Raw genomic sequence first — 19,892 nt, 5'->3', positions numbered from 1 at the left:
ACAGCTCAGAGCCTGGAGCCTGCCTCAGACTCTGTGTCTCCCTCTCTCTCTGCCCCTCCCCCACCCCCGCATATGTGTGCACCCACACGTGCTCTCTCTCAAAATAAATAAACTATTTTAAAAAATGGAAGAGAGACATTACTACAGACCCCACACATTAAAGGGATAGCATGGTCTGTGTGAGGCCACCAGAAAATTCCCATGTGCTCAGGCACTTCATGTGCCTCGTGTTGTTTAATTATCTCAGCATCTCGCTGACGGAAATGCAGCTGCTAAAACCTCACCTGTGGTTACAGGTGGGGAAACTGAGGCTCAGAGCTCAGGTCCCTGAGTAACATCAGCAGAGCCAGGAGTTGAATCCAGGGCTCTCTGGCTCAGATTTTAGCTCGAGGGTCCAGGTCTTCTCCCAGACTGCAACCCCAGCTCAGCCTTCTGGGAGTGCTGGGGGTCCACTGCCAGCCCTCCCTGGCACTCGAGGCCCCACGGGGCCCAGTCTTGCCCCCTCTGCCCTCGCCCCCTCTCCTCTGGCCACAGTAGCAACCTCCCAGCCCTTAAAGCCACTCAAGCCAGTTCCCACCTCAGGGTGCTTACTGGGCTCCCTTCACCTGGGGAGACTCGGCCAACAAATCAGCCCATAGCCAGCCCCATCCTCAGTAACCTGTGGGCCCCCAAAGTACACAAGCCATTGCTTCCTTCCAGAAGCAGCACAAACTCCAGAGCTGTGACCAGAACTGGGCACTGAGGATGGAGATGGGAGATAGACACCCCCACCTCCTCCTCTCCCTCCTGGCAGAGTCTCTGATTGACCCAAGCTGGCCAGAAGTGCAGGATACGGCCGCTGGGGTCAGCCTCAAGGACCCTAGGCCAGGCAGAGAAAGACCAGCGTGCCGGCCGGAGGACAGTCCTTCATCCAGGTTCTAGCTGGGACTCAGCTGCCTTAGTTTCCCCACCGTGACATAGGAAGGAGCCAAGAGCGAGTGTGGGGTGGGGAACAGACTGGAATGATTGCCTGAGCCTGAAAGGGAGGTTTTGGGGGCCTCAAGGTCCAGCAACATCACCAGACTGAGCTTAGGCACCCCAGCCGGCCTCGACCCGTGACCACCCGACTCCTCCAGCTCTCACTTTCAGCTCAGAACCCGCACAACTGCCAGGTAACAGCATGTGAATGAGAAGCTAATTAATTCTAAGCCCATGCACATGAGCCACGTTTTTAATCCAACGTATTCACTGGCAGAAAAGAGCAGATCAGCAAAGTGAAACGAGGAAGCCCGGACTGGGATGGGGCACAGGGCTCTGCCCTGGCAATACGGCGCCGCGTGGGGGCCGCGACTGAGGCCGTGGGCCTCAGTGCCTCGGAGGAGGCTGCAGGGTCTGAGCGCATAAGGGTTAACCCGACCTTTACCCATCCGTGTGCCCACCGCGTGCAGGCGCTGTTCAGGTGCTGGGAAAAGACGTGTGCACAAAACACACAAACTCCCTTCCTCACCCTTTTGTTGAAAGAAGCAAACAAGTGAGTTACACTGCTTTCGAAGGCAAAGCAGTGCCGTGGAGCAAAACCAAGGCTGGGGCGCCCCGGGGGGACTCCGCCGGTTAGGCGGCCCACTTGGGCTCAGGTCGTGATCTCACGGTCCGTGAGTTTGAGCCCCGCATCCAGCTCTGTGCTGACAGCTCAGAGCCTGGAGCTGCTTCGGATCCTGTGTCTCCCTCTCTCTCTGCCCCTCCCCCACTCAAGCTCTGTCTTTGTCTCTCTCCAAAATAAACAAACATGGAAAGAAAGAGAAAGAAAGAAAGAAAGAAAGAAAGAAAGAAAGAAAGAAAGAAAGAAAGAAAAAGAAAACCAAGGGTAAGGGGAGGTTGGAAGTGTGGAGAGTTTCCAGTCTGACATGAAGTGGTCACTGAGAAGGTGACATTCACGCAGAGACTTGAAGGAGGTTGGGGGTGGAGGGGGCGGTCTGGGGAGAAGACACAGCAGGCAGAAGCCCAGCGGGTACAAAGGGTCTGAGCCTCGAGTGCACCGGGCGTCCGGCAGGAGCAGCGAGGAGGCCCGTGTTAGGTGGAACAGAACGAGCGATGGGGAGAGAGGGAGCGGACGTGCAAGGTCCCGGGGGAGGCACCGCGGAGCCCCGGAGGGCCGCGGGCAGAGCTGGCACCTCCTCGAGCCGGTGCTCACCGGCGCCCTCTGGCGGCCGCGGGGAAACAGACCGTGAGCGGGGCTCAGGGGAGGGGGCTGGTCCCGGAAGGCTGTGGGGAGGTGGGGGGCTTGGTGGGCGGTGGTGGAGGAGGAGGTAAGAAGCAGGTGGGTCCTGGATCTATTTTAAAACTACAAGCAACAGGGTTTGTGGCACATTTGAGGTAGGGGTGAGGGGACCGGAGGTGTTGGGGACGCTCCCTGTTACTAGGAGGGAACACGCAGGGGAGGGGCAGGTTAGGAGAAGGTCTAGAGCTCAGTTTGGGAACTGTGAGGTGTGGACTCTCCGGTGGACAGCCAGCTATGCGGGTCCAGGCTGTTGGCTCTCTGGGCCACATAATAAATCCCCCCCTCCCAACACAGTGGCTCAAAAACACCCACATTTCTTACATCACAGCTTCTGAAGACAGTCCATAGACAGAGTTGGGTCCTCTGCTCAGGCTGCAGTGCTGCTGTTGGCCAGGGCTGAGGGCTCATCCGGAGGCTCCCCCGGGGAGGGGCCCACGTCCCAGCTCCCCGGGGTTGCTGCAGGATCTGTGGCTGTGGGACTGGGGGGCCCACCTCCAGCTGGCTTCTGGCCAGGTGGCCTCCAAGCATGGCTGCTTAGTTTCTCAAAGCCCCAAAGGAAAAAGTCTGCGCAACATGCAGGATGGAGCTTATGTTGTTTATAACAGTAACGGGAGCAGGTGTCCCACCCAGGGCCCGGGTTCTTCTTCCCTCTCTCAGCCCATCTCTTCCTGAATCCATTGGATCCCTCTTCAATCACGTATCACTGCCCCCAAATCCCCTCGCGTCCCTTCTTCCCCTGCTACCCGTCTTCTGCACAAGAACAAAATGATCTTTTGAAGTCAAAAAGTCACCCCGTACCTGTGTCCTGCTCACAAAACATTCCCCAGGCTCCCACTGTGCCATCAACAAATCCAAACTTCTAACCTTGCCTTTGTTTGGCTGTGAGGGCACAGGCTGCATTTATTGGGCACCTACTACATACCAGCCTCTGTGCAGGTGCAACAACACAGCCCACAAGAAACAGAATGCAAACCACATGTGCAATTTTGAATTTTCTAGCAGCCATGTCAGAAAAAGAAACAAGATCATTTTAATGATACATTTTATTTAACTCAGCATAACCAAAATGTCATTCCAGCATACAAAAGTTGTGCTTGAGACATTTTACATTCTTCTTTCCTGCTAAGGCTTCAGAACCTAGTGTGTCTTGTGCCCACAGCACATCTCAGCTTGGGGTCCAGATGCTCAGCCACGGTCCAGATGCTCGGTGACCACACGTGGCCACTGTGTGGTCAGCACAGATTCAGAGTGCTTTAGAACCAAACCCTTAGTCCTGTGGCAGTCGGTCCCCCAGGGGACACTGCAGAATGTCTAGGGGCACCTTCTGTTGCAAAGACTGGGTGGGAAGGGTGCTCCTGACACTTGAGGGTGTGGGAGCCAGGGATGCTGCAGGGGAGACTGATGCAGAGGGCTGCAACCAGCATCTGTCCCCAGAGATCAGGCCTGCCCACACAGCCAGCACGGACATCCCTGGACAGGATGCTTCCTGCCCTCCAGAAGCCCCACCGTGCCCCCTTGCACTCCTGTCCTCCCCTCTACCCTGTAACCACCATGGTGACTTCAAAAGCAGGGCTATATTGTCCCCCCCTTTTTTTGCTTTACATAAATGGTAGTGCACTGCGTTCCCGTGAGCCCTCTTTCCCTGGACCTAGTGTGTACGATTCATCCTCTTGCTGGGTTCGACTGTAGACCATTCACTCTCATTGCTGGGTGTAATATCCCGTTGCATGAAGACGGCACACTTTATCTGATGAGCTTCTAGGAGGTTTCCCCTTGAGGCTACTGCAGATAATGCCGTTCCCAACATTCCAGGCGGAGGGCACAGCCTGTGCCAAGGCCCTGGGGAATCGCTGGGCCTTTGTGTTGAAGAGCGAGGAAGCTCTTGTGGCTGGACCAGCATAGCAAGGAGGAGAGGAGGAGAGGGAGGGAAGGGAGGAGGACGGGGTGAGGGGGCAGGTGGTGGACATGGGCTTTTACCCTGAGGGAGGTGGGAGCCCTGAAGGGCCCTGGGCAGAGGAGGGGTGAGGTCAGGTGTAAGAGAAAAGAAGCCAAGGCTTCTTTGGACCTGAATCTCCTCAAGAACGGATCTGACCTTAACCCAGACGAGGGGGTCTTATTTCTTTAGTTGTTTATCGCCAGTCAGCCCCCACACTCCTCTACGCAACACGCTAGCACACGCACGCATAGGCGCGCGCACAGGAAGAGGCGGTAGGAGTCCAGAGCAGGTGCAGAGCAAACACCTTTGACTTGTGGGTGAAGGGGGCTATCACTGACATCACCACTGCTGTGGGTCTCAGTCCCCACCATTCCCTTCTGGAATCATCTGGAGGCTGAAAGTGGGGCTGCACCGCCAGGAGGCTGGGTCAGTGACTGGCCTGCTGTTCTCCGTCCCTGGCACACGGGTGGCAGCAGGCCAGGTGTTCATGGGCCGCCCCATCCAGCGTTAGCTGCGGCTCTGGCTCCCCAGTTGCCCTGATCTGTCACTCCCCCAGGGCACTCGCAACTGTCCTCTGTCCTGAGGTCAGCCCCCTGACTCAGACTCACGTGCCTCTGCGGCTGCCTGCCCCTTTGTTCCGAGCGGACTCTAACAAAGAAGACTTGTTCTCCCAAGACAAGAACGCAGTGAACCAGGGGAGCCAGGCTCCCCTCCGCTCTCCCTCCAGGCAAGTGGCAGCTCTCCACGTGGGACAGAGCTCTCGTGTTCTGCTGGGTGCCCGGCTGCGTGTCTGCCAAGTCTCCATTTTACAGGTGCAAACACTGAGGTTCAGAGGAAGGAAGGGCTGTATTGGGAGGACTGGAGGGCTGGATGGGGGTCCCGGCAGGCTTCCTGGAGCCTACAGACTCCTGCCCGGCCAAGTGCTTTCTCTCCTCTCTGGCTCCATCCATCCCTCTGCTGCGGCCCTCTGCCTTCTCTGCTTTTCTAGAACACACCAGGCAGCCCCAGCCTCAGAGCCTCTGCACTCACTGTACCTTCCACCCGGTACACCCTTTCCCCCATACATGCTTGCGAAGTCTCTGCTCAGACCCCTCCTTGCAAACATCTTCCTCTGACCGCCCAGCTTACCACTCTACCGACCCCTCTTCCGCCTTACTCGTTTTTTCTCACAGAATTTATCACTGGCTAACACAGTGTACCCTTCTTCCCATTGTCCAGTGTTGGCCTGGAGTTGTGAGAGACGACTGTGCAGCTTGCAGGAGTTTCGTGAGCTGGCTGATGCCATGTGGGTAGTCATGATGGTGGTTTGATCAGCCACCACGGGATAGCGACACCACAGGAATGAGCATGCGCCACAGAGTTAGGCTTTTTACCCTGTGTCTCCTGCCCCCTCCCCCTTCCATTAGAATGAACGCTCCTTGGGGCAGGGGTCTGCCCACCTTGATTTCTGCTGTCACCCTGGCACCTAGAACAATGCTTGGCATCTAGGAAGCATTCAATAAATACTGGTTGAATTGAGTGACCCTCATCCCTAGCAACTGCTCTCAGACTTTTTGACATCAGGCCCCCCGTGACAAACCACCCTTCCGCCTGACTCTGGTCTCTGGCACCATTTCGCCAGACTCCGGAAACATCCTCCAACCTTTAGATGACACGCTCGAGCTCCCCAGCACCTTGGCCCCAGGGCGGTCAATGAGCCCCCGGCCTCCAGCAACAGGGCTCCTTCTCGCAGAGGGATCCCAGCGCCCCTAGCCGCGATCCCGGCCCCGCGGGGAAGAGAGCAGGAACCCCGCGGCCTCGGACTCCGGTCCCAGAGACGCCCCTCTGTGCACTCATGCCGCGCGTATCTATCGAGCGCCTGCTGCCTCCCGGGTTCCGCACGCAGATCCCGGGTTCAGGACCTCTCGCTGCCTCCCCGACACTGGCCCCGCGGCCGCGCGACCGAGACGTCGGGCCGGTGCCCACCCCAGAGGGTTGGGGGCGGGGGGCGGGGGACGAGCACCGCAGTTCCTCGCGCGACCTCGCAAGCAGCCAGGTGCCCACAGCACGCGCCCCTGCCCCCGCGGGTCCGCGGTTCGGGGCCCTGCAGGCGCTGTGCGCGGTGCTTTGTGGGAAACACCGACCGGGGTCCGCGGCATGCCGGGAGTTGTAGTGCGGCAGCGCGGGGCGAGCGCAGGGCCCGCCGGGACTTGTGGGCGGGACCGGGGCCGGAAGGCAGGATGCGAACGTGCTGCGGGGCCGGGGCGCCGCTGCCGACGACAAGATTCGCGATGTCCCGCTGGCTAAGAAGATCGTCACCGAGGTCGGCGGCGCCGAAAGTGCCCGAGCCCCTGCCCACCCCTGGCCCTCGGCGCCGGCCCGATCCGGAACCCTACCCCAACCCTAACCATACTGGGCACCCATAGCCCGTGTGGACGGGCCGGGACGCCAGTCTCAGCCTTGGACGCTGAACCCCCTCCCTTCCCAGAAGCCCCAACGCCAGCTCGGTCCACCCAGGCCCCCGTCGCAGACACCCGGGCACCGTCCTGCAACCTCAGCTCCCACCTTCCTCGCAGAACCACCTCCATGCTCTGCACTTGGCCCCGCCTCATCACTCAGACATAACTGCTAGACTCCCGTCCGTGCCATCCGTGGCCTAACTCATGTCGCAGGTGCAGACGCCTGAAAGAAGCTTCCTGGGCAAGAGACCTTCTCTGAAGGGCTCTGGTGTGAGCGCCGACCGTGACCCCCGGCCTCAATCCCTACCCCTCCACTATCGTCACCCATCCAGCATTTCCCAACCTCTGAAGTTCCCAGCACTGCTGGCATTGGGGCTCGATTGTTCTCTGGGCCCCGTGGGGGGGTTGAGCAGTAGCAGCCCCCATCGCCATGCCAGGAGCACTCCCCCCACCCCCACCCCTGACAACCACCTGCCTCTGCTACATATCACTCAGGATCACCAGGGTAAGAACCACTGTCCTAGTGTGATAAAACACCAGGGGTTCCCAGGTCTTAGCCTGCAGGTAGGTGGAGGAGAGGGGAGCTACCCACCTAACCAAAGGACATTTCCATTCTGTGCCCAAGACAGGCCACAAACCCAGCCTGAGGACAGAGCCCCCTGCCCACTAGAACACACAGCTCACTTAAATGCTCCAGCAACCGGGGCGCCTGGGTGGCGCAGTCGGTTAAGCGTCCGACTTCAGCCAGGTCACGATCTCGCGGTCCGTGAGTTCGAGCCCCGCGTCGGGCTCTGGGCTGATGGCTCAGAGCCTGGAGCCTGCTTCCGATTCTGTGTCTCCCTCTCTCTCTGCCCCTCCCCCGTTCATGCTCTGTCTATCTCTGTCCCAAAAATAAATAAACATTGAAAAAAAAAATTTTTTTTTAAAAATGCTCCAGCAACCATGTTGAAAAAAATACAGTGAAAAAGGGACATAAATAGCATCTGGCTGGCTCAGTCAGGGGAGCATGCGACTCTTCTTGTTCTAGGGTTATGGGTTTGAGTCCCACATTGATGGAAAGATTACTTAAAAAAAAGTCTTAGGGCGCCTGGGCAGCTTAGTTGGTTAAGCCTCCAACTCTGATTTCAGATCAGGTCATGATCTCTTGAGGCCAAGTGTGGCGGGCTCCGCTGGGCATAGATCCTGCTTAAGAGTCTCTCTCTCCCTCTGCCTCTGCCCCTCCCCAGCTCATGCTCTATAAATCAATAAATCAATACATAACTTTCTAAAAAGTAGCATAGGGGCACCTGGGTGGCTCAGTTGGTTAAGCGTCCGACTTCCTTAAGCTCAGGTCATGATCTCACATGATCTCTCATGATCTCAGGTCATGAGTTTGAGCCCCGCATTAGGCTCTCTGCTGTCAGCATGGAGCCTGCCTCTGATGCTCTGTCCCTCTCTTTCTGCCCCTCCTCTGCTCACTCTCTCTCTTTCAAAAATGAATAAGCCTTTTTTAATTTAAGTTTATTTCCCTTGAGAAAGAGGGAGAGCACACTCGAGCAGGGGAAAGGCAGAGAGAGAGAGGGCAAGAAAGAATCCCAAGCAGCCTCCTCGATGTCAGTGCAGGGCTCCAGCCCACGAACCAGGAGATCATGACCCGAGCCGAAAGCAAGAGTCAGACACTTAACTGACCGAGCCGCCCAGTGCCCCCAAAATAAATAAATTTTTTTTAAACTTTAAGGGGCACCTGGGTGGTTCAGTCAGTTAAGTGTCAGCTTTCGGGTCAGGTTATGATCTCACGGTTCATGAGTTCGAGCCTCGAATCAGGCCCTCTGCTGTCGGCGTGGAGCCTGCTTCGGATCCTCTGTCTCCCTCTCTCTCTGCACCTTCTCCACTCGCATTCTCCCTCTCTCTCTCTCTCAAAAATAAACATTTTGTTGACAAAGCAGGAAAGAACATCCAATGGAAAAAAGACAGTCTCTTTAACAAATGGTGCTGGGAGAACTGGACAGCAACATGCAGAAGGTTGAAACTAGACCACTTTCTCACACCATTCACAAAAATAAACTCAAAATGGATAATGGACCTGAATGTGAGACAGGAAACCATCAAAACCTTAGAGGAGAAAGCAGGAAAAGACCTCTCTGACCTCAGCCGTAGCAATCTCTTACTCGACACATCCCCAAAGGCAAGGGAATTAAAAGCAAAAGTGAATTACTGGGACCTTATGAAGATAAAAAGCTTCTGCACAGCAAAGGAAACAACCAACAAAACTAAAAGGCAACCAACGGAATGGGAAAAGATATTTGCAAATGACATATCGGACAAAGGGCTAGTATCCAAAATCTATAAAGAGCTCACCAAACTCCACACCCGAAAAGCAAATAACCCAGTGAAGGAATGGGCAGAAAACATGAATAGACACTTCTCTAGAGAAGACATCCGGATGGCCAACAGGCACATGAAAAGATGTTCAGCATCGCTCCTTATCAGGGAAATACAAATCAAAACCACCCTCAGGTATCACCTCACGCCAGTCAGAGTGGCCAAAATGAACAAATCAGGAGACTATAGATGCTGGAGAGGATGTGGAGAAACGGGAACCCTCTTGCACTGTTGGTGGGAATGCAAATTGGTGCAGCCGCTCTGGAAAGCAGTGTGGAGGTTCCTCAGAAAATTAAAAATAGACCTACCCTATGACCCAGCAATAGCACTGCTGGGAATTTATCCAAGGGACACAGGAGTACTGATGCATAGGGGCACTTGTACCCCAATGTTCATAGCAGCACTCTCAACAATAGCCGAATTATGGAAAGAGCCTAAATGTCCATCAACTGATGAATGGATAAAGAAATTGTGGTTTATATACACAATGGAATACTACGTGGCAATGAGAAAAAATGAAATATGGCCTTTTGTAGCAACGTGGATGGAACTGGAGAGTGTGATGCTAAGTGAAATAAGCCATACAGAGAAAGACAGATACCATATGGTTTCACTCTTATGTGGATCCTGAGAAACTTAACAGGAACCCATGGGGGAGGGGAAGGAAAAAAAAAAAAAAAAGAGGTTAGAGTGGGAGAGAGCCAAAGCATAAGAGACTGTTAAAAACTGAGAACAAACTGATGGGGGGTGGGAGGGAGGGGAGGGTGGGTGATGGGTATGGAGGAGGGCACCTTTTGGGATGAGCACTGGGTGTTGTATAGAAACCAATTTGACAATAAATTTCATATATAAATAAAAATGAATAAATAAATAAATAAATAAATAAATAAAATAAACATTTTGATAAATAAAAAATTAAAAGGTAGCATAAATAAAATGAGTTTTATAGAACATAAGATAAAATGTATTTTATATATAGTATATTCAAAGTACAGTTGTTTCAATATGTAATCAATATTTTTAAAAAAATTTTAACATTTATTTTTGAGACAGAGAGAGACAGAGCATGAACAGGGGAGGGTCAGAGAGAGGGAGACACAGAATCCGAAACAGGCTCCAGGCTCTGAGCCGACTGCACAGAGCCCGATGCAGGGCTCGAACCCACGGACCGTGAGATCATGATCTGAGCTGAAGTCAGACGCTTAACCAACTGAGCCAGCCAGGCGTCCCTCAACATATAATAAATATTAGGATGTGTGACATTCTTCATACTAAATCCTCAAAGTTTACTCTGTATTTTCCACTTACGTGCATTTTACATTTAATTTTCATTGGATGTTTTTCATCTATAAGATTTAACAAAATTGCAGATGAAAAACAGATTCACAAAGCCAAGTTGTTCCAAACATACTTAAAAGTTTTCTAGTACTTGAGTCAAGTATCTGCTTGTAAGTTGAAACTTTAATTCAGAATTATATTTCAGGTGGTCAGTAGGGACAAGTCACCGGCAGTGCCGCCCTGGCCTCCGTTCACGGTGTGGCCCAAAGCTGTCACTTCGCCAGCCCGGCCTCCGGTGGTTGCTGGGCCAGGCTGATGTAGCACGTGGCTGGTGTAGCACGGACCCGGTGACCCATGGGCAAATCCTTCTGAACGATGCGAATTTACCACCACATCTGCGTGGATGGATATGGGCACGGATGGGGATGGGGAAAGGATGGCCCACCGCCTCACCGCCTCACAGAAAAGCCAAAGAGTCACCAGCACTGCATCTTTCTGGGGCACAGCAGTGACTGCCTCGTCAGGTACAGCTGGTCCCCAGTCCGTGACTGCTGTGGTCGGCACGGTCAGCCCGAGGGGAGAATGGTGAGGGCACTCAGTCGGGGCAGGACAAATGAGCGGGTGTCCACATGACGGACATGTGCACGGGTAGATGCACAGACGACGGGCAGATGGATGGACAGACGGTCAAGGAGTGGAGAGATAGATGGATGGACAGCGGTGGATGACACACGGACAGATGGGCAGATCTCTGGTTAGACTGACAGGACTGGCCCCAGAACTCCACCCTGGTCTGCCCGTACCTCCTAGGGTCACTTTGGGCCTGTTCTGCCCCCTGCCCTGGGGGGCATCTGGGAGGGGCGCTGACTCACCTGCAGTTCTGGCCCCAGGCGTCGTGCAGAACATGACTGCCGGCATCCGTGGCCTGTGCAAGAGGCTGGCCCCCCCCCCCCCCAACTACAGCTTTGTCTTCCATCTGTCCCGCATGGAGCTGAGCAAAATGGCGGCCCGGGGCCCCAGACAAAGTCAGGACCAGCATGGCAAACCCTTTGGACAAACCCTTGACCCTCCTGCGTCCCACATGTCTACCTGCCTGCCTCCAGGGACACCCACATTGACCTCTGATGCTCACTGTCTTCTCACTGGCGCATCACCCTGGGCCACCCTTCCCCTTCACCTCCTCTGTTCTCCTCGAGCTCCTGGTCACCCTTTTGACCTCCCCCCGCCCCCAGCACAATCATCTGCCCTGCAGCCCAGTGCCCACAACAAGCTTGGTGGTGGGTCCCCAAGGTGTCCCACGGCCCTTCGGGTGGGGCCCCCATCAGCAAGAAGCCGCTGCTAGAGGACAGCATAGCCTGACTTAGCAACAGGGCCTGAGGTCAGGGGTTACAGTTCTGGGAGCCCTGGCCCCACCAACTCCTGCTCAGGTCCCCCAGCCTCGGGGTGATGGAGCCAGCACCCCAAAATCAGCTGTCACCAAGATGTGCCTTCCGGCTCCTCAGGGCCTAAGGATCCTCAGGGCACCCCCAACCTTGCCTATTCAACTCCCTCAGCGCTACCCCAGCCTGAGGTCCCCCTGGTGGGGGGACCCACCACAGTCCCCAGGGACACCGGGCCCAGCTGCGAGGCCTTTGCAGACTACCCCAACCCCACCCCGCACTGGGTGCCTCCGTTCAGTCTGAATCAGATATCACAGCCCAAAGCCTCTGCCCCCTTGATGCTCATGACAACTTACATCTCGGGTCCTCAGACAGGCCCCAAGGGGTCAGGGAGGGTGTAGACCCCCGGGTCTAACAGCCCTGCCTGTGACAGCCACCTGGCCACCACCAGTTTGGGACTGAGCTTCACAGAAAGAGACTCATGCAGTGTTGTCCTTCATGAGCATTCAGTGTTCATTATTTACTTGGGGCTCTGGCCCCCAACCTTGGTGCCCTGGGGATCGTCCCTCCTGCCATGCTCCCTTGGTTAGCTCAGCCAGGCAACTTCAGGGCAATTTTGCCAGCCCTCCAGAGCCTTCTGTGTGGGTCTTTATTGAAGAATCATTCACAGCCTCCATAGCCTTCTCCACCATCGCTGAGACCCACAGAAGCAGAGAGTGACCACAGGAGGAGGGGGCATGTCCTAGGTCTGGGGTCCTCCAGCACCAGAGCTACATGAAGGACCCCAGAAGACCCTGCCCTCATGGCTCCAGCCCACCTCAAAGAAAGAGCTGTGAGCCCCCAACTGACCAGTAGCACCGATGAGTGGAGCTGGCCCAGCCCCGGTGGGAAGGGTGTCCCTGAAGAGGATGGGCATCTCTGGGGGGCTGGGCAAGTGGTCTCCCCTGGATACCTTCTGAGGAAGCCAGCACCCCCCCCCCCCCAGAGAACTACTGCTGTCATAGGAAGGTAGAGTCCAGGATGACAAGTCTTGGGTGGGGGGAGGCTGGGACCCTCCATGGGAAGGAGGTTTCCTGCCAAGGCCACTGAGGACTTCATCCTGGGCGGGGACAATGCCGGGAAGGAGGGGGGGATCTGCAGGCAGGCACTGCAGGAAGCTCAGGTTGGGGGGGCGGGGGATGTAGGGGAGGACCTCAGTCCCCACCCAGGCGGCTCCATGGGCTCAGTCTCCTAACAATGAGACCAGATATCGCAGACGCAGGCGCGAAATGCCGTTCAGTCCCCTCCAGTGCTGGTCCTGGGCTCCCAGAGTTCCCCCCCACCTCTCCCCAGGGTCCACCTCAACCCTCTCTCCAGGCCCTGTCCCGTCCCTCTTCCCCCCTCTTCCTCCCCTCTCTCCCCTCCTCCCACCCCAGGTTCCAGCTCCTCCTCACCTCTGCCCAGAACCCTCTTAATCTGATCAGCCCATACCAGCGGTGATTAGAGCTGTGAGTGTCCTTGAGCGTGAGGGTCTGTCATCCACACAGGTAGAGCGTTTGGGGCTTGGAATGAGCACCGTGGAGCACTGGTGATGGGTGGGGAGGCATAGCCCAGAGAGCTGGGTCACACCCTACAAGAGGCCTCAGCAGGGACGGAAGCAGGAAGCAGGGTCAGGGGCTGGGAAGAGGCCCATTCACCGGGCCCACTGCCCCCTGCCCGGGTTAAGAGCCCAGCTTCCCGAGAAAGGCCCGCACCTCCGGCCTGGGGAGGGCCGCACCTTGGAGTCCACCTTCCTGTGCCGCTTTCCCGGCACAAGGCTCGAGGGGGATGGGACCAAGGAAGACAGGTCTCAGCTCACACAGACGCCTCAGTTTCCCCCCTGTGCTACCAGCCCCCGCTCTTGTGCCTCGGTTGCTGCCTCTGGCAATTGAGACACTGAGAGGACACAGGCGCAGGGCTAGTGGCCCATCGACACCTCACTGCCGGGGAAACTGAAGCTGCTTGGGAAAGACTCTGAGGAGGCAACCTTTGGGCAGAGATGGCACAGGGTGAGGGCACAGCCACGCCAAGGCCCTGAGGCTGCCCGACCCTGCAAGGCTCCCGGCAAGTGAGGATTCTTCCCTTTATGCCACAGGCAGCCTTGCGGTGTGAGTCACTGTGCGCAGAGAGGTGTCACTCTGGGTGCTGGTGATGCGTGGCCACAAAGGACAAAGAAACGAGGCCGGGCTGAGAGGCAAGAGGAAACCGTGGACGGATTTCTCAGGACTCACTGATGACAGCTGTGAGTGGGGAGCCTGGCCTCCCTGTGGATCTCAGTACCTGTGTGGAACACAGCAGGGAGGTCCCAGACTCCCAAGGGCCAGAGCTGTCTTACCTGAGGGCAGACAAGCTCAGAGGCGGCGGTGGTACCTGTCTCAGCTCCATCACCCCCAGGAGACCCTCCCGTCTCCGAGAACGTAACCCCTAGGAGACCCCCACCACCCCAAAATCCTCACCCTGAAGGACCCCTCTTTCAGGAGGCCCCACCCCCAGAAACCGCCCCCCAGGAGCCCACCCCAGAGACTCTCGCCAGGAGGCCACCTCCCACCCACCCATCTCTGCACTTCCCGGAGGTAAGGAGGCTACTCTCCACCCCCGCCCCCGCTCAGCCTCCCCCGGCCTGGTTCTGATTTCCATTCAGTTGACCTCAACTGCCACCCCTCTCTGGCCTCCAGCCTCCAGTCTTCCGGTCTCTCAAACTGGAGTGCGTTCATACCTTCCCGCTCCCGCTCCGTCTGCTCTGACTTCGGCCGCGAGGTCCCCCCGCCCCCCACCTCTGGCCCCGGGCCTCTGCCTCGCAGCGCCGCGTCGCCTCCAGGGTCGGGGGTCAGGACGGGAAACCCCCTCGGAAACCCCCAGGGACTCGCTGGAGGAGGGGGCGGCGGGAAGGAGCCGGGTCACCACTATTTAAGCCAGTCCTGTTGGGCGGGAGAAAGAGCAGGACCGGCATGGACCAGAGCCTCTGCCTCCTGCTCCCCTTCTTCCTGGGGCTCCTCCATCGAGGCCTCGGTCAGCAAGGGAAGGGGCCCCGTTAGGGGAACGAGTTTGGGGCGAGGGGGAGGGGTGCTGGCACAGGGAGGACTCGAGCAGGGCGGCGGGGAGGCCGCTGAGGACCCTAAGGCGGGGACAAGGGGGTCCGCCGCTGGGGTGGGGGTGGGGCACAGGGCTGAGAGCGCCGTCTGCCCGCAGGTGGGCCCCTGGAGGTGGAGCCCCCAGGCCCGGTGGTGGCGGTGTCCTTGGGCGGGTCGCGGCAGCTCACCTGCCGGCTGGACTGCGCCGACCACCGGGCGCCCTCGGTGCAGTGGCGCGGCCTGGACACCAGCCTGGGCGCCGTGCGGTCGGACGGAGGCCGCAGCGTCCTCACCGTGCACAACGCCTCCCTGTCGGCGGCGGGCCCGCGCGTGTGCGTGGGCTCCTGCGGGGACCTGACCTTCCAGCGGACCGTGCAGCTCCTGGTGTTCGGTGAGCTCCCAACCCCCCCTGCCGCCCTCTCACTTTCCGCGGCCCAGCAGCCCTGCCCTGCCTCGGTCCGATACCGCGTTTTCCTGGGCGCCCTCCCAGATTGCCCACCCCGATCAAAGACTGCCCCAGCTCGGCCTGAGTCACTCAGCAACCCATTCCCCGCCCTCCTCACCGCCCCCACCCCCCCCACCCCCCGCCCAGTGCCCCTCCTGACTCCCGCCCCTTCTGCTCTGCTCTGTTCTCCCCCCCCACCTGACTCCCACCCCTTCTGTGCTGCGCTCCTCACCCCCCACCCCGCCCCTCCTGACTCCCGCCCCTTCTGCTCTGCTCTCCTCTTCAGCATCTTGCACTCTGGACACACGAGCTGTGGCCGCTGGGCCTTCCCCTCACCCTATGCACCAGCAGCCCCCACTCACCCCTTGGCCCTGCCCTCAAGTCTCCTCCTCAGGGCCCAGTGCTGACCTACGGGCTAAGCCCACCTGGCCCCAACCCTCTGTCCATTCTGCAGCGTTCCCAGCCCAGCTGACTGTCTCCCCAGTAGCCCTGGTGGCCAAGCAGGACCGAGAGGTAGCCTGCACAGCGCACAATGTCACGCCCTTCAGTCCCGAGGCCCTCTCCTTGTCCCTGCTCCTGGGGGACCGAGAACTGGAGGGGGTGCAGGCCCTGGGCCGGGATGTGGAGGAGGAGCCCCAGCAAGGTGAGGACCTGCTGTTCCGAGTGACAGAGCGCTGGCTGTTGCCCCCCCTGGGGACCCCCACCCCACCCACCCTCCACTGCCAGGCAACCATGAAGCTGCCTGGCTTGGAGCTGAGCCACCACCAGCCCATCCCAGGTGAGTCTTCGGGGTTCTGGACAGCCTGCACTCGGTGTCCCCGGGAAGTAGGTGAAGTCACCCAGCTCCTATGTGCCTTGATGAGTGCTGCCCAGGGGCTCTTCTGGAATCCTGGCTCCACCCCTCACCTGCTATGTCCCGGTGTGGACCGGTCACAATTCCCACAGCAGGTGGGGCTATCAAATGCCACCAGAGTGACGTTCCCTACTCATCTATTCAGTCATTCAACAGATTTATTGAGCACCTACCCTGTGTCGGACCCCCTGAGATCCTGTCCTACTTTGCCCACAGTCCTCCAGGGCTCCTACCTCCCTCAGGGTAAAAAAAAAAAAACAAAAAAAACAAAAACAAAAACAATCCTCCTTCATCCACGGGGCCTTGAATGACCTGCTGTCACCTCCTCCCTCTTCCTCCATCACCCTGCTCCAGCCACATGAGCCTCCCAGCTGCTCCTCCAACAGGCCAGATTCAGTCCTGCCTCAGGACCTTTACACATGCTCCAGCCTCCACTGGGAATGCTCTTCCCCCAGCTGTGCCCATTGCTCCATCACTCACTTTCCTCGGGTTGCCTGCCCAGTGAGGCTTTTCCTGACCTGTCTGAAGGGTCAAAGCACCGTTACCGTCCCTTACACATGTATGTGTACACACACGAGCCATGTGACTTCTCTTATTGTATATTCTTTGACACTTTTTATCAATATCTGTCATCCTGGATTTTCTCTTCATTTTTTTCCCATTGTCTGTCTCCCCTACTGTTGGCTTCGCTGAGATAGGAATATGTTTTATTCACGGCTACGTCCCCAGTGGCTAAAACAGTGCCCAACACATAGTAAGTATTCAACAGATACATTCCGAATGGGCGGACGGGTAGACGGAAGGACAGATGAAATCACGGTGCCTGGCACGTGGTAGGTACGCAGTAAATACTTGCTGAATGAATGAACAAATGAAAACATTTAACTTGGGGCTAAGAACACAGCAGGTGCTCAGTTCGTATCAGACATTATTAATTTAACAACGTGTCTAATGTGGGAGGGGCCCTGCCCCCATCATGAAGCCCCTGGCAGGCTCTCATTAAAAAAGCACAAATCCCTTCTCCAGCAGGGCACCCTGAAACTCATGTTACTGCACTTGGGGTCATCGGGGTGGGGGTAGATCAAGGGAGCTCCCCGGGGGGGGGGCGGGGATCGATTGGAAGGGGCGGGGTGCAGGGAAGGGGTGGTGGGAGAGCACACAGAGAGGCCACTGGATCTGAAAGGTACTTTCTGGTAAGATGTACAAACCCCTCCTGGGGCTCAGCCTCCCATCTCCAGCACAAGGGATGAGCAGAGAGCCCCGGCACCCTTCACTTTGTCAGGGAGCACCTCCCCTCTGTCCACCTACTAGCCCTGTAATTTATAAAAGCCAGTACTCACCAAGCCCACACCCTGATTGCTCTCCATGGCACCCCTAGGATGGGTGGCTCTCACCCCCTTTACCACTGAGGAAATTGAGGTGCAGAGGTTCAGATGCTTACTCAGAGTGGGGAGAGGACCGAGACAGGCCCTGGCCCCACTCCTACCCACTGGGATACCCTTCGATTTGCCCAAGTGGCCCAGGATGGGGCCACAGGGTCAAACCCTGTGGTCTAAATGGAGAGGCAGGCGGGAGAAGGGGCCTGGGGCAGGAGAAAAAACAACCCCCCTGTTTTCCAGTCCTGCACAGGCTGACCTCCCAGGAGCCCCCTGTAACGACCTCCCCCAAGGCCACCCCAGAGCTGAGCTCCACCCACAGCCCCAGGAATCCTGGGCCCCCGCCTGGGAACAGCTCCACCAGGCCCTGTCGCCCTGAGATCCACCAGTCACCAGTACCAGGGGGTCTGGAGCTACTGTGTGAGGCAGCCTGTGGCCCCGGTATGTCAGCGAGCTGGACCCAGGCCCCCGGGGGTCTTGAAGCCTACGAGAGGCAGGAGGCTGGGGCCCTGGCTCGGCTGAGCGTGCCGTGGGCCAGGTGCAACCCTGAAGGCTGGTTTCAGTGTCGCCTGGACCCAGGGGGACAGATGGCCAGCCTCTACCTGGTCCCTGAAATCTGTGAGTTCTGCGGGCTAGGGAGGGGGCTGGGGGAGCCTCAGAGGGAGGGAAGCCTTGCATCAAGACCTTAGACAAGGAATGGTCCCGCCAGGCTTCAATTGCCCAAACTGTCCAGTGGGCTTCCCAAATGTAAGATCACGCTTACCTGGCAGGGCGAGGACTGTAAATCTAAGGGACTGTGTAGATTTCACAGCACTTTGTAAACTCTAAACTTTATAGCCTACAACAGCCTATAGGATAGAATACAGCCACTTAGGTCATTTCAAATTTTCTAGTAGCCACATTCAGAACTATAAATGAGACATCTGACATTCTTTTCTCCTTTTTTCAAACTAAGTCCTCAAGACGTGGTGTGGATTTTACGCTGACCTCACTTCCCATTCAGACATGCCATATTTCAAACACAGGCATGGGGGGCGGTCACCTCACTGGACAGCCCGTTTCTAACTACAAGGTCCTATGTGCCTTTCAAAAGATTCACTCCAAAACCTTTGGATAGTCTAGCAGCTTTTGGACATTTCAAAAGACATTCTAAACCGTGGAGTCCTTTGTAAAGTTTCAGGGAACCCAGTAAATGTGGAGGCCCCTAGCAGATTCTACTAAGCTTCTCCCCCAAACCCGCCAAGAGGTGTTCAGAGCTCCCAACACTTCCTTCTCTAGGTCCCCCAACAACATCCGCAGCCCTGTGGCCGGGCAGCTTGGTGCTGGGGCTGCTCTTCCTGGCGTTCCTCACCCATCGCCTGTGGAGACGCTGCAGGCCTGCTGGCTGACCACCAAACCCCAGCAGACCCTCTGGGCCCCTGCCCCACGCAGACTGGATTGAGGAGGACTGGCCTGAAATGGCCTTCCTTGCCTTCCACTCAGTTGCAAACAGAGGACATCTGCAGGGTTCTGGATCTACACGCTTGAGAGCCGACCATGACCTGCTAACTCTGATGGCCAGCATCTGAGTTTCCCCTCAGTGGGACCCCTGGGGCTCCACCTCCCAATGGGCCAGGGCTAGGGAATAAAGGGCGTGTGGTCTGACCTCAGTGGTGTCTGTGGTGTCTCGGGGATGCCAGAATCTCCTACCCAGCCCCAGCGACCCTCTGCACTGGGGGGCTCCCCTGAGAGGTGGGGATGGACAGGCACCCCACCCCCACTTGGCCAGGGCTGGGGGAAAGGGCGCAGCAGGGAGCGTGGCGTGGATTCTGCCCGGGTGGGAGAACACAACTGTTTGTGGCTTCTCCTGGATGTGGGAACACTGAAACTTGAGAATAACTGGGATTCCTCAAAACAAGTGGGGACAGGTATTGGGGGGGGGGGAGGGCGGGGGGGATTGGGAGGAGTGTGAGCAAAGACACAGAAGGGGCTCGTTAAAGGAAATTTTATCTCTCTTGGGGTGGCTTGGGGGCTAAGTCAGTCGGGTGGGGTTGGGGAGAGCTGGAAATCAGATGAGCAGGTGAAAGGCTGTAGATGCTGAGGATTCCACCTGCGGGCACTGGGGAGCCACCGGAGAGTTCAGAGCTTCAGAGGCTGTGGTGTGAGAGAGCCCTCTGGTGGTGAGGCAAGGTGACAGCATGGGACGGGGAAATGGGGGCCTTGGTTGGTCCACTCATTCAGGGAGCTGTGGGAGCTCAGAGCAGATCCCCCAATTCATCCTGGTGGGTGGTTGGCGGGGGAGAGGAGACCTCGCCCCACCGGGTGAGCCTGAAACTCAGACGGAGATTGGACTAGGCTGAAGGCCAGGCTGAGCACAGACTCAGCGGAAAATCAGAAAACAGGGCAGGGGCGGCGCTCCGTCCTGGAGTTGGAACCATCGCCCGCACGCTCCGCCCGGCATCGCTGATAACCAAGGAAACCGGTTGCTAGGGGACCATGCT

General features: G+C 57.3%; 1 protein-coding gene and 1 long non-coding RNA gene across 3 annotated transcripts; both read left to right on the top strand.

The window, feature by feature from the left end:
• Positions 1 to 4,824: 4,824 nt before the first annotated feature.
• LOC147583965 (uncharacterized) lies at positions 4,825 to 5,721 on the top strand. The gene is made up of 2 exons (XR_015248629.1): positions 4,825 to 5,005; positions 5,412 to 5,721. It is a non-coding gene; the product is annotated as an uncharacterized LOC147583965 (long non-coding RNA).
• Positions 5,722 to 14,395: 8,674 nt separating this feature from the next.
• MADCAM1 (mucosal vascular addressin cell adhesion molecule 1) lies at positions 14,396 to 19,056 on the top strand. Of its 2 annotated transcripts, none has more exons than XM_086699793.1 (5): positions 14,396 to 14,676; positions 14,857 to 15,129; positions 15,638 to 15,961; positions 17,656 to 18,030; positions 18,691 to 19,056. In XM_086699793.1, the coding sequence occupies exons 1-5, from the start codon at positions 14,616 to 14,618 to the stop codon at positions 18,798 to 18,800; spliced, it is 1,143 nt and encodes a 380-aa protein (XP_086555919.1). In that variant the 5' UTR covers positions 14,396 to 14,615; the 3' UTR covers positions 18,801 to 19,056. The 2 variants fall into 2 exon arrangements, with proteins under 2 accessions (XP_086555919.1, XP_086555920.1); XM_086699794.1 differs by having other exon boundaries at positions 14,401 to 14,676; positions 15,638 to 15,826.
• Positions 19,057 to 19,892: the final 836 nt, after the last annotated feature.

The sequence above is a fragment of the Puma concolor genome, chromosome A2, assembly GCF_028749965.1.
Source record: "Puma concolor isolate L17-30 chromosome A2, mPumCon1.1.hap2, whole genome shotgun sequence".
Lineage (NCBI taxonomy): Eukaryota > Metazoa > Chordata > Mammalia > Carnivora > Felidae > Puma > Puma concolor.
Note: the sequence above shows the minus strand (reverse complement) of the source record. Positions and strands in the feature narration are given on the sequence as shown.